Source organism: Seriola dumerili, unplaced genomic scaffold, assembly GCF_002260705.1.
Source record: "Seriola dumerili isolate Sdu_G_001 unplaced genomic scaffold, Sdu_1.0 BDQW01000074.1, whole genome shotgun sequence".
Taxonomy (NCBI): domain Eukaryota; kingdom Metazoa; phylum Chordata; class Actinopteri; order Carangiformes; family Carangidae; genus Seriola; species Seriola dumerili.
In genome coordinates, this window is record NW_019174329.1 from 385,524 (window position 1) to 399,772 (window position 14,249).

At 40.7% G+C, this 14,249-nt stretch overlaps 1 protein-coding gene across 7 annotated transcripts in view; it reads right to left on the reverse strand.

The window, feature by feature from the left end:
• Positions 1 to 413: 413 nt before the first annotated feature.
• fnbp1 (formin binding protein 1) overlaps positions 414 to 14,249 on the reverse strand; it is a 60,249-nt gene continuing 46,413 nt past the window's right edge. For 3 of the 7 annotated variants that reach the window (XM_022744022.1, XM_022744024.1, XM_022744020.1), the window contains exons 11-16: positions 7,870 to 7,905; positions 5,108 to 5,217; positions 4,891 to 5,023; positions 4,326 to 4,447; positions 4,037 to 4,197; positions 2,593 to 2,860 (exon numbers count right to left, since the gene is read on the reverse strand). In XM_022744022.1, coding sequence (XP_022599743.1) covers positions 2,682 to 2,860; positions 4,037 to 4,197; positions 4,326 to 4,447; positions 4,891 to 5,023; positions 5,108 to 5,217; positions 7,870 to 7,905 — 741 coding nt within the window. In that variant the 3' untranslated portion in view covers positions 2,593 to 2,681. Of the gene's footprint in view, positions 863 to 2,592; positions 2,861 to 4,036; positions 4,198 to 4,325; positions 4,448 to 4,890; positions 5,024 to 5,107; positions 5,218 to 7,869; positions 7,906 to 8,202; positions 8,218 to 14,249 lie in introns of those variants that run through there. The other 4 variants (XM_022744025.1, XM_022744023.1, XM_022744021.1 and 1 more) reach the window with 3 other exon arrangements.

The window sequence follows — 14,249 nt, forward strand, 5'->3', positions numbered from 1 at the left end:
AAACAAACCAGGAGCACGTGACACTGAAACAAATGATTAGCACCTTCACTTCTTCTGTTTCCTGCTGGATGAAACCTGCAAATATGGAGCTGATTTTAGTGGGGTGGGAGGGTGGGAGGGTGGGTGTGTGTTCACAGCCTCGTATGTAGGTCGATGAGTCCAGGATGATTCTCTCTGGAGTCAATGAGTGAGTGAGGAGTTCATGACTCACACACGCACACACACACCGCTGGATGAATCTGGAACACGGCTTCCTCCAGCTGGTCGTTTGTCCGTAGGCCCGTGCTGGTCTCCGTCCTGTCTCTGACCACACCCTCTGCCGTGTGTGTGTGTGTTTGTGTGTCGGTGTGTGTGCGACGGGTCAAAGGTAAGGAAAAAGAGAAGTGGCAGAGCCGGGGGGGGGGAGGGGGGGCGTTCAGAGCAAGGAAGCCAGAAGCCACTTTCATGACCGCGCGTGGTGCAAGCGGAGTTAGTTCCATTAAGAAGCAAAGCTTTGCTGAAAACAACAAAAAGCAAATTGTATACTGTGGTTGTGACTGCTGAATGGGTGTTAAGAATGGAGAAGGTTATGAGCGCTAAAATTTAGATGAATTTCTCTCATCCTTGCTTCACACTGCAGAGTTCTGCAGAGGAAGCGCAACACTGCGGATAAGTTTTTTCTTTTATAGTTTTTTTCTTTTTTTGTATTTTCTTTATAACGGTTTGGAAATTGAGATGCGTTACTATCGGACGTCTCTCTCTTTTAGATTCAGGTCACCGTTCGCTTTTTCTCTCTGACTCTGTGAGCGTGTGAGGAACATGGTGGTTTTCTCCGAGGCTGCTTGCCCTGCCATTCCTCCGCCAGCCTCACACTTTTAGGAATCTGCAATTCAAAAAGGAAATACAAACAAACAAAAAAAAAAAAAAAAAAAAAAAAAAAAAAAAAAAAAATGACAAAAAGAAAAGTTAGATAAATTTAAAGGAAAAATCGAGTCAAAGACAGCAACCCAAATATTCAGACATGGAGAGGAGGAAGAACGAAGTCATCGCAGATATGAAACTACTTTAAACTGACTGAATGCAATCTGCGCATACTGCATGTGTGAAACACCTCCAAGACGTGTCTGTTTAACTAAGAACCTTTCAGATAAGTTTTCATCCGGCTTGAATGCATGTTAAAATGCAGCCACTCGACTTTGTCACAACATGCTGAGATCATGTCACGACAAATACTGCAGCATGCACCACATTTTAAAATGCTGTTCAATAAAAAAATTTTAAAAAATTACAGGAAGCGTGAAATGTGTATTTACGGCACTGATGTAAAATGACATCGTTCAAAAAGGAACCCCATGCTGTGCTGTTAACGAGCCTTCAAAGCTGATTAAAACGTGTGAAAGGAAGTTAAACAGGCTTGTGTAATGAGTGAAGAAAGAGATGATTTCTGAGTTTTGAAGAGTAACACGTACAAAGTGTCTTATTATCGGCATTATAGCAGTGAGGTGAAATGACACGCCATGCTTTCACGGCGAAACACCGTTCACAGAAGTGCTGCTCAGAGACCCATGCAAGAAACCACAAAGCTTTAAAGTCATGACCATCTCTCAGCCCAGTCTCACCATATAGCTTAGTACAGCTAATACTCAGTCCTTTATTCCTTTACCACTGGCCTGGAAAAAGGGACCAGAACAGCCCAACACTATCATTACCACAAAGTGGATTAAAAAAGAAAAGAAAAACATCTTAACGGGGGCAATTAGTTACTGATTCAATCATTAATTTTATAAAATTATCCCTAAACAAGGGAGGATAATTACTTTCACAACGTTTTCATGTTGTCAATCTATAGCATGCAACACTTGGGGGGTGGGGTGGGGATTTTTTCTTTTTTTTTTTTCTGTTTAGCCTACAAAAATATCTTTTAATATGTTTCCATATTTTACAGCAGATTTAAATTACATTTGCATGATTGCACATTGAGCATGCTCTCCTTTACAGTGCGACAAGTGACCACAACGCGGTAACCTGCGCGATGATTCAAACTTCACTTGACGTTCAGTGTCACTTCAGAGGGTGCATACATTCACTCAGCTGAGTTTAGTGATTTATTACCACGCTGGCTCAAATACTTGTGATTAAAAGCGTCTTGATTTGAGTGGAATATGATGATCTGACATTTCAAATCTTAATAAAAAACAAATAAAGTTCTGTGTTTGAAATGTACAAGTGATCATTGTCAGTGAGTGATTTGTCCCATCATGCTCAGCTGCGACTGGGAGGTGGGGGTTGGTGGGTGTCGTGTTTTATTTGCATGACCACTAGGTGGCACTGCAGTGAATCAGTGGTGAGGAACTACAAGCTTCTTTTCACACAACATCCTCCGGACTCAGCTGGCATTCAGTGTCATTTCCTAAACATCAATATATGTTTTGTTCACAGCTCATGAACAGTGCACAGTGACACACACACACACACACACACACATACACACAATCTGCCACAACTGTAACAACTGCCATGAGGCACAATGGACAAATCTGATTGGGATACAGAGAACAAGTGTGTGTGTGTGTGTGTTAGGGGAGGGTATTCTCTTATCTGAGCTACCAGTAACAATCTTTCATCTCCATAACTTGCCCCATTCATTTAGCATGTGAATGGAAACGCACTGACTCACAGTAACAGAAACACACTGTGCTGAGTTAAATGTACGTCATAGCACCTTTGGCATTTGTTTCCAAAAAGACCTCGACGTAGGATGTTGGGACGTATCCCTCCTCGTCCTCGTTCCTGCGCACTCGCGTCCACCCGTCTCCTTTGTCTTCCTCTATGACGTACAACAGCTCGCCCTCCGCCACGGAGATAGTGCCCTCGTTATGACCTGCAAAAGTAGGGGAGAAAAAAATGAAATAAAAAAAAAAGAAGAGAGAAATAAGTGACAGGGCAAGAAATTTACACACTGTGCACTTGGAGGAACTAACTTCAACAAACTTCATGTAGATTAGAGAGTCATTTGTAAATCAGGTTTCCTGGAGACAAAGAGGAAGTAAAACCAGCTGCTGTGCAACAGGAAAATGATGTAACTTCGACTCTGCATTAGCGTGCAGAGAGGGAACGCCAGCCTGCGTTTTGACATGAATGAGTCACTTCATCTGCTCATTAATGAAATATATGTTTTGTTTAAACGTAAATCAGCGGCTGTGGGGAGGTTGTCTGCAGACGGAAGCGCCCTCATTCAAATTCCATTGGACATAAAAGTGTTTGTGGATATTTTAAATAATGAATTACCAACTCCAGGACTGTGTGGTTCCAACATACGGGATATTAAATTAATACTTCAGACCAGTGATTCCCAACATGAAAAGAAAAAAAAGTATATTTTTGAAAGTTAAATGTGAGACACTTTCACCTCTTCAGGCCAATAAAATTACTTCAAATGAGACAAAAAAGATGAAGAAGTCACTGTTCACAACCCATGCTGTGTTGAGGGCGTCACAATTAAACTTGGACTAATTTTATGAAGTCACAAGCTTTAATGATGTATGCCATGAAACAGGGCCAGTAAAAGTTGTGGCCTCTCTGGTAGCGATGAAATATGCTGCCGTTTAATTCATCTGTGTCATTATTGATAAAAAAGTAGAATAAAATAAAAAGCATCTTTAAAATAACTCCTCACAATCATCATTAAGAACATACACAGGGTTTGCATATCCTGTTTTATTCCAAGGGTCATCAGCATTCATCATCTCTGATAAGTCAGGGCTATTTAAAACCTACTTGCACCCAGCGCTATCTTTGAAATCTTTTCAGAATTCAAAGTTGAAAATAGAGAAATTACTGCACTTTGTTGCACGTCTGCACATTTCCTCAGAAAGGTCACACTCCTCCTCCTCATTCAGAAGAAATCTAATTACATTCCTCCACCCTGCAGCTGCAGCTGACCAATACACAGCGTGTGTGGCCTCAACCCACGAGCAAGCTTTGTGCTTTGAAACATCAGCAGATAAGTCTATTGTGTGCGTGTGTTTTGAATTCAAACATCTGTGATTGCGGTTACCTTCAAAGGGATACAAGGCTTTGCAGGTGCCGATGGTGGGCAAGGTCTCCTCGTCGTCAAACTCGTCGTCAAACTCCGGCGTGGAGGAGGTGGGGATGGGGTGGGTGTTGGCTTTGACCTGAGTCTCTGAATTCTGCTCCTCTGTGTAGCTGCCATCCGGGCTGCTCAAGGGCCAACACACACACAGTAAATATACTGTGAAAACATTCATAGTTTTCTTTCGAAAAAAATAAAAGCTCTGGGGTCTGGGACTGATGTGGGTCTGGGTGTTTGTCAGAGTATAATATACCTCTCTCTGTCTTGTGCACAGTTGTTGCTCACTGTTGTGTTGTTCTGGGTCTCATATATCCCGCTTCTCCGGTGTGTGTCGCTCTTGGATGGCATCCTCTCCTCCACCTCTGCTAACCAGCCCTGAAACACACGCAGTCATAATGTTTGTGTTGGCTGCAGACACATTTTTTTTTTCCCATACACGACATAACATGACGACTTGAAATTTATTTCAAGCGCAATGGAATTCTGTTTATCCGTGAATCAGACGGCCTTTATAGTTTGGCAAGCATCTCTCTGCCTCACTCTCCACCTGGTTTGCCATTTATTTACAGTGTTCAACCAGGCTGTTGCTCTGGGACTCCTCTCTGCCTTCACAGAGGTGGAACAAGGCAGCCAGCCCCTCCAGCTGCATCACATCTTCTCCTAATATGGACGAGCAGCCGTCTTCTCTGGAACTATCCCAGCTGGAGACGTGTGTTTGAACTCCTCATTATTTACTGTCTCGCATAAACCAAACAAGATAACTTTGCCAACACTAACATTCACACAGAAATGGGAGCCGAGGCTGGCACCGGACTAACCTCAAATTTCTGCACTTCAAACTGGAGCTTCTCGATGTTCTGGCCTATTTCTAATAGTCGGGGGTCTACGCTGGTAGGGTCTCCCATCTGAGGGTTCTTCACGTACACGTCTTTCATCTTAGTTAGAGCGTCCCTATAAGAAACAAATTACAACTGTCAGTACAAGTCTTTGAGTCTTTGTTGCGTATTAAAGAGGTAAACACTTTATAAAAGTTACCTCTGGTCCATCTCTTTTTGAATGTCTTTATTTAATTCATCTATCTTGCCCTGCAGCTTCTTCCTCCTCTGCTCCGGTGGCAGGTGGCTGAAGTCCTCTGGTCCAGAACCCTGAGAGGAAAAAAAAAACAAAAAGGGAGGAAGAGAGGAAGGAAGGAGAACCGGGGGAAAAAAAATGGGGAAAGAGATGGAAAGAAACCGTAAGATAAAGATATATAAATTTTTATAATCTATTATTTGTTGTGTTGCTGCTTTGCCAGGGATCTAGTCAGGTGCAGTATCTCCCTTTGCTGTGAACCCTGTGAACCAAGACTCAGGGATAAATAGATAACAGCACCACAAATGGAGCTCTTTTTATGTTCAAACCACATAATTCAACCTGAAGGAGATACTGCAGCCGCTCTCTAACACACAGTCACTGAGAGCTGGGTTGTTTGTCTGTGTATAGACTTGAGGCCTTTCACCTATTCAGTCGCCACACCTAATCTAGTGCTCTCTGTGAATGTATCGGAAATGTGATATTGTGTTACCTACATCCTATTATAGCTCATATAGCGTTTCAGTGTGAGCTGGCTAATGCGCCTGAAGCTGTCTGCCGGGACTGTGTGTTCTTATAGTGGTGGATGTGTGAGCTGGCTAATGGGTGATATTCCCAGATGAGAAGGTTTCACACTGGACTTTCTGCAGATATAATGTATCTGTATTCTGAGACTTGCTATATTATAGTGACGCCTGGTCTGTATGGAGCAAGTTCAATCACATATGAATTATATTTATATGAATAGATAAACTAAAATATATAAATGAACCATTAAATTGTGAAATAATTTCATAAATTAGTAAAACTCAACTCAGGATTTTTAAATTCTTATCTGATTTCCTGTCCATTAGCAAAAACAACCAACTAGCTGCTCCTGTAAAGAAACTCTGTACAGTAACTAACTTCTCTTTGAACTTAGTTTAATAATGCTGCAGATGCTACCTACCAATCTAGTTAACTAGTCAGGTTGGGGTCTAACTTTGGATTATTACTTGGCATAAAAGTGTAGCAGCAGCAGCAGCTAGCTAGCTAGCACACAACCTTTCTCTGTGGTTGCTTTAGCTGACAGAGGCTAAACTAGTTAGCTGGCAGTTGGTTAGCTTGACAAACCAACCTGGACAAGCCATACAAAAATGAGATGAATGCTTTACTGGAAGTGTTTTAAAACAATATGTTTTACTTTCACAAGAGGAAAGACTTCAGAGATGAAGACATTATTTTGCCAGATGCACTTCTGGTAAACTTCCAAACTGCAGTTAAAGACCAGCCCACAGAAAAAGCCCTAATATTTTTCCCTAATATAGTAATTGGTAAGCCCTGTGGGGGTATATGATGAAAGGTGAGGGGGCGGGGACTAAGTGACCATATTGTGACATTAAAGTTTCACTTTTTAAATGAGAATCTCTATAATGACTCTAAAACCACCCTGTTATTATTAGAATAATTCACTTTTTTCATATTTTGTCAAATTATTTCACAATTTGTTCATTCATTCCACAATTTTCTCTATTTATTCATATAAGTATATGTATTCACTTAATTAATTTTAATCCCATTGGGACTCTAGTCTCTGACTTTATTTTGTGTGGACTGAATAGATCAAGGTCTGTGATTGGATCTCATTGAGATGGGTCACCACAGGTTATTAACTGCTGGAGCTACAGACTCGAGGTCAGGATTCACCGCACATGAGCCAGGTCAAACACAGCAGCTAGGTTACCATGGCAACCTTACCCTTTCTGCCTGCATCATCACGCAACACTTACCGGGCATGCAACATAACAAAGATCTGTCAGTCATCATGCAGAGACATGCTCCTTTCTCAGTCACACGTTACAGTACAGACGTCATGTATTAGTGTTTACTTCCTCTATGTAGCCAAGACAAATGAAAACATTATTATCTAAAATGCAATTTAACTCTACATGATAAAAAGTAAAACTATGGGCAGGTACAACATTAATGCCTGCAGTATGATGAATTTACAAATGTATTGCTCTGTTTGGAATCAGACATAGATTTAGAAAATTAAAAATCTATACACATTAAATACAATAATACTGAAATTATAAAAAAATCATGAAACGGCGTAATTTCATTATATAAATCAGCTTAGTTCCACATTTCAAGAAATCCGCTTCTCTTTCTTGCAGAGAGACGCTGTCGTGTCTGTAAGGCAAATATGAAGCCACGGCCAACAGGTGGTTAGCTTGGTTTAGCTTAGCATAAAGACTGGAAGCAGGAGGGGAAACAGATTTCCAAAGGTGAACTATTTCTTAGCCGGGGGCATTAACTGCCAGTATTAAAAATAAAGATATGACAGGTTTAAAAGTGAGCCAGCGTCAACCTGTGTCCAGTCTTTATGCTAAGCAAACTATAGTAACTATTTACTGGCTGTAGCCTCATATTTATTAAAACAATAAAACTAAAACAATAAAAGTCTATTTCCTAAAATGTCAAATAATTTAATACTTAAATTGTCTTGGTCTGAAAATATGAAGTGAAGGAGGCCTGGCAACGGACATTTCTCTTAAATCACTTTTACAGAACAGCATTCTACTGTATAAATGAAATTTGGCATGCAGTGTAAGGACATGAGTGAGCAACTACTACATAAGATCAGATTAGTATTTGTTACGATGACAAACAATTTTGTCGAGACGGTAGGGACTACCAGACAGGCTACGAGACGGACAGATAAAACATAGAGTAAATGTGATCACCTCAATGAGATTCCGGACGTGGGAATTGAGTGTGATCTGCACCACAGAGACCACAGACACAGTTTGGGAGAGACATGACGAGAACACAACCGCAACATGAAAACAAACAACAAAATGACATATAAAATGAGACAACGACATGAGTCTGGGGGTCCATCGTTGTGTCACAGCAAAAAAAAAAAAAATTAAATTATTAACTCAATTCCAAAAAAAAAAAAAAAGGAGCACAACAAAAACATAACAGAACGTTATTAACAATGTGTTACTGGGAGGACGTGACATGCGTGCTATGGTCATGCCGCTACGGACGTGCGGTTATACGGTCATGCTTACCAGCTTGAGAGAAAGCTTCATGGGGGGAGAAGAGATAGAAATGGCGAAGAGCAGGAGAGAAAAAGAGACAACAGACAAAAGTCAACATCAGGAGAATATTATGGCCACTTGTTTCATTTTCCTTTAAACAAAAACTGCTTAGATGTATTTTATGATAATGCTTTGCTTTGCCAAACTTCATCATTTAGCTGAAAGAGGGTGCAGCTCTTAAAGGATGAAGGATTTGGATTTATAAGCATTTTATATGCTTTCAGCAGCAATTTCAGCCCTAGAGCCCCCCACTCTTTTCTAATGTGATGAAGTTTAACATTTCTAATATGATGGATTAATGAAAAATGAGAAATAAGTTGGCAAAAAGGACCAACCTACTGCACAAGCATGGAGTAAAGAATGAAAACAACTGAGGGAAGACAGATGAAAACAAATGTAGAGGAAGAAGTAGAGGGATAATGGCTGCGACAGGGACACGGATGTACCCTTTACTTCTTGATCCTGCTGCCATTACAATGACACAGAGGGGACAGCAGAGGGCGCCAAAAGCATGTGTCACATTAGCAGATCCATATGTTGACATGGGAGGCAGATACTGCGCACATTCAAGCTGGAGAGACAGTTTCCAAAACCAAACTAACACACTTCAAAACGAAAGCAGCTGAATGAGGGTAGAAAACAAGAGAGAGCAATCATGAACTAAAAGATACACAGAGTAAACAAAAAAAAGAACAAAATTAAAATAGTTATAAAAGTGTTTATTTGGATCATTTGCTGAGTGATTCTTGAGGGGACGTGGTTATGTTTTTGAATCCAAAGAACAAGAGTAGAGAGCATGTTAATGACCATTGGCTGGTATAGCTGGAGCAGATGACTTGTAATCCTGTTAGAGGCTCACAGGCTGGTGCACTGAGGAGCTCTACTCACTTTAGCCGACTAATCAAGTCATCCACCTGGAATGGATTGTTACGGTCCTCACTGCGACGCCTTGTGATCCTCCACCTCACCACCGCTACATCACTCTCACATTTACTCTCATAACACTCAGTGTACTTTCTGTATAAGTAATAAAAATGCATCTAGGTTTGTATCCACTGATTCTGTTTCTACAGGGTAAGATATGGACTATACTCTTATGAGCCTTGGTATGAGAGAAATTCTAACCTTTTAACTTACGTCTTGGGATAAAAAACAGAAAAAGTACACAAATCTTAATGAAGAAAATATGTATAAATCAGAATGTGGTACAATTTGAATTTGATTTGAACATTTAATAGGATATTAAACCACTTTTAATTCCTTATTTTGCATGTGTCAAGTCTGCAAACAACAAGAGTCAAACGTGTTTGCAATCACTTTCCATGCATCTACATTTGCTTACATCTGCTACTGAATCCTTTTTATCATGATTGGATCCGATGCAACTCATCTACCAACAGCATGATTTCTTTCACGCTCAAGTCTCTTTGTTCCATTTCTGCCAATTTCCAATAATGTAATCCCTATTTATACTAATACTGTATATTAGCTATTTTTCACACAAATAAACTGACCATGAAAATTAAACATTTAAATCACATATGCAGAATACCAGGCCACTGAGTAAAATGAGGCAGATTCTGGGTAAATCCTTGTCTCTGATTGGCTATTCCTGCTCTGAGCACACGTGTGATAAATCATGCAATCATTTGAAACCTGCAGTTTGCCGTAAGCAGGAGTGAGTCGCATGATGTCAGTGTTTTATTCTACAGTCTCAGCAAATAACAATAATAATAGTTTGATAAACACAATCTACCTGAGCTCTTTCCAACCACCCAGACAGACACAGATACACAGGTATATTATGGTACTTACAGACAGAAAACATCGCTGCTGTATGGCACACCAGCACAAACAAAGCCCTGGAGGGGTGAATTCTGGGTCCTGTAGGCTGGACCCAGATCCAAAGTGTGACCAACACCACACCTGACGGTGGGATTTAATTGGCAAGGAGGGGTGATTGCTGGGTGGGATGAATAGCATCCTCACGCCCGTAGTTACCCACATCCACAGGTGCTTGTAACACTTTGTGAATTGACCCCTTGTAGATGCTCAGTGGGGGAAGCCCTGAAACAGCTGCGGGACACAGCGAGCATCAAGAAAACCTCAAGCAGATACATGTGATGTGGGATGAAGTCATCATCTTCTCTGATCATTCGTCCTGCTTCTACACGTGTCCGGGCCATGTGATCAATAATGAGCCAGGCACAGACACTCGCCTCCTTTGTGAGGACAATTTTCCTCATTAACTGTGACAAACAATCTCCTCGTAGAGACCGAACATGTCACACAACAAATTGTTATTAATGAGGCTACTGCCTGTGTTGTATATGGCTTTTAGTAATCACACACATCCACACACACACACACACACAAAATACTCATTCATACTTTCTTCCGACCACGCACACACACACACCGCTGGTACTCACTGACGCCCATCACGCACACTTACAACATATTGCCTGGCTTCGAAAGCATATGTGGGTCGGCCCAGAGTCCTCTTCATAAGCTCTTTGTGACAAATGAGCGAGCGCGGCGATTGCTGCTGTGGTGGTCGTCAGAGAGAATACAGCTTTGTCAATGAGAACTCACAAAACAGCACTGACGTCTTAAAGCTCTTATACTGTATGTTGCCTTAGTATGACCCCCCCCACCCCCCACAAATAAAGATGGTGAGGACAGGTTTAAAAATGTGAAGCCTAGCTGTTCAACTCTCTTTGTGGATCCCAGTCTTTATGCTAAGCAAACTATAGTAACTATTACTGAGGTCTGTTAGCCTTCGATATTTATTAATAACAGACTAACTTAAAAAAACAAATAAAAAGTCTATTTCCTAAAAATGTTCAAATTTAATACTTAATTGTCTTGGTCCATGAAAATATGATATGTGATAGGAGGCCTGGCAACGGACATTTCTCTTAAAATCACTTCTTACAGAACAGCATTCTTAGACCACTGTATAAATGAATTTGGCATGCAGTGTAAGACATGAGTGAGCAACTACTACATAAGATCAGATTATATTTGTTACGAATGACAAACAATTTTGTCGAGACGGTAGGGAACTACCAGACAGGCTACGAGAAACGACAGATAAAATAGAAGTAAATGTGATAACCTCAATGAGATTCCGGACGTGGGAAATTGAAGTGTGATCTGTCACCACCAGACCACAGACACAGTTTGGGAGAACATGACGAGAACAACAACCGAACAATGAAAAAACAAAAAACAAAATGACATATAAAAATGAGACAAACGACATAAGTCTGGGGGTCCATCGTTGTGTCACAGCAAAAAAAAATTAATTATTAACTCAATCCAAAAAAAAAAAGGAGCACAACAAAAACATAAACAGACGTTATTAACAATGTGTTACTGGGAGGACGTGACAGCGTGCTAATGGTCATGCCGCTACGGACGTGCGGTTATACGGTCATGCTTACGCAGCTTGAGAGAACTTCATAGGGGGAGAAGAGATAGAATGGCGAAGGCTAGGAGAGAAAAAGAGAGCAATCAGACAGTCTAACATCTAGGAGAATATTAATCGGCCCTACTTTTTTCATATTCCTTTAAACAAAAACTGCTTAGATGTTATTTACATGATAATGCTTTGCTTTGCCAAACTTCATCATTTTAGCTGAAAAGAGGGTGCAGCTCTTTAAGGATGAAAGGATTTGGATTTATAAGGCATTTATATGCTTTCAGCAGCAATTTCAGCCCTAGAGCCCCCCACTCTTTTCTAAGTTGATGAAGTTTAACATTTCTAATATGATGGATTAATGAAAAATGAGAAATAAGTTGGCAAAAAGGACCAACCTCCTGCACAAGCATGGAGTAAAGAATGAAAACAAACTGAGGGAAGACAGATGAAAACAAATGTAGAGGAAGAAGTAGAGGGATATGCTGCGACAGGGACACGGATGTAACCCTTTACTTTCTTGATCCTGCTGGCCATTACAATGACACAGAGGGGACAGCAGAGGGCGCCAAAAGCATGTGTCACATTAGCAGATCCATATGTTGACATGGGAGGCAGATACTGCGCACATTCAAGCTGGAGAGACAGTTTTCAAAAACCAAACTAACACACTTCAAAAAACGAAAAAGCAAGCTGAATGAGGGTAAGAAAACAAGAGAGAGCAATCATGAACTAAAAGATACACAGAGTAAAAAAAAAAAGAACAAAATTAAAATAGTTATAAAAGTGTTTATTTGATCATTTGCTGATTTGATTCTTGAGGGGACGTGGTTATGTTTTTGAATCCAAAGAACAAGAGTAGAGAGCATGTTTAATGACCATTGGCTGGTATAGCTGGAGCAGATGACTTGTAATCCTGTTAAGGCTCACAGGCTGGTGCAACTGAGGGAGCTCTAACTCACTTTAGCCGACTAATCAAGTCATCCACCTGGAATGGATTGTTACGGTCCTCACTGCGACGCCTTGTGATCCTCCACCTCACCACCGCTACATCACTCTCACATTTTACTCTCAATAACGACTCAGTGGACTTTCTGTATAAGTAATAAAAAATGCATCTAGGTATTGTATCCAGATTCTGTTTCTACAGGGTAAGATATGGACTATACTCTTATAGCCTTGGTATGAGAGAAATTCTAACCTTTTACTTACGTCTTGGGATAAAAACCAGAAAAAGTAACACAATCTTAATGAAGAAAATATGTATAAAATCAGAATGTGGTACAATTTGAATTTGATTTGAACATTTAATAGGATATTAAACCACTTTTAATTCCTTATTTTGCATGTGTCAAGTCTGCAAAACAAACAAGAGTCAAACAGTGTTTTGCAATCACTTTCCATGCATCTACATTTGCTTACATCTGCTTACTGAATCCTTTTTATCATGATTGGATCCGATGCAACTCATCTACCAAAGATGATCTACAAGAGAGAACTCATTTGATAAACTTTGCGAGGCATAGCTCAAGTCTCTTTGTTCCATTTCTGCAATTTCAATAATGTATCCCCTATTTATAGCTAATACTGTTATATTTAGCTATTTTTCACACAAATAAACTGACCATGAAAATTAAAACATTTAAATCACATATGCAGAATACCAGGCCACTGAGTAAAATGAGGCAGATTCTGGGTTTAAATCCTGTTCTCTGATTGGCTATTCCTTCTCTCTGAGCAACACGTGTGATAAATCATGCAATCATTTGAAACCTGCAGTTTTGCCGTAAGCAGGAGTGAGTCGCATGATGTCAGTGTTTTATCTACAGTCTCAGCAAATACAATAATAATAGTTTGATAAACACAATCTACCTGAGCTCTTTCCAACAACACCCAGAACAGACACAGATACACAGGTATATTATGTACTTTACAGACAGAAAACATCGCTGCTGTATGGCCACACCAGCACAAACAAAGCCCTGGAGGGGGTGAATGTCTGGATCTTCTGTAGCTGGACCCAGATCCAAAGTGTGACCAACACCACACCTGACGGTGGGATTTAATTGGCAAGGAGGGGTGATTGCTGGGTGGGATGAATAGCATCCTCACGCCGCGTAGTTACCCACATCCACAGGTGCTTGTAACACTTTGTGAATTGACCCCTTGTAGATGCTAAGTGGGGGAAAGCCTGAAAACAGCTGCGGGACCAGCGAGCATCAAGAAAACCTCAAGCAGATACATGTGATGTGGGATGAAGGTCATCACCTTCTCTGATCATTCGTCCTGCTTCTACACGTGTCCGGGCCATGTGATCAATAATGAGCCAGGCACAGACACTCGCCTCCTTTGTGAGGACAATTTTCCTCATTAACTGTGAACAAACAATCTCCTCGTAGAGACCGAACATGTCACACAACAAATTGTTATTAATGAGGCTACTGCCTGTGTTGTATATGGCTTTTAGTAATCACACACATTCCACACACACAACACACACACAAAATACTCATTCATACTTTCTTCCGACCACGCACACAACACACACGCTGGTACTCACTGACGCCCATCACGCACACTTACAACATATTGC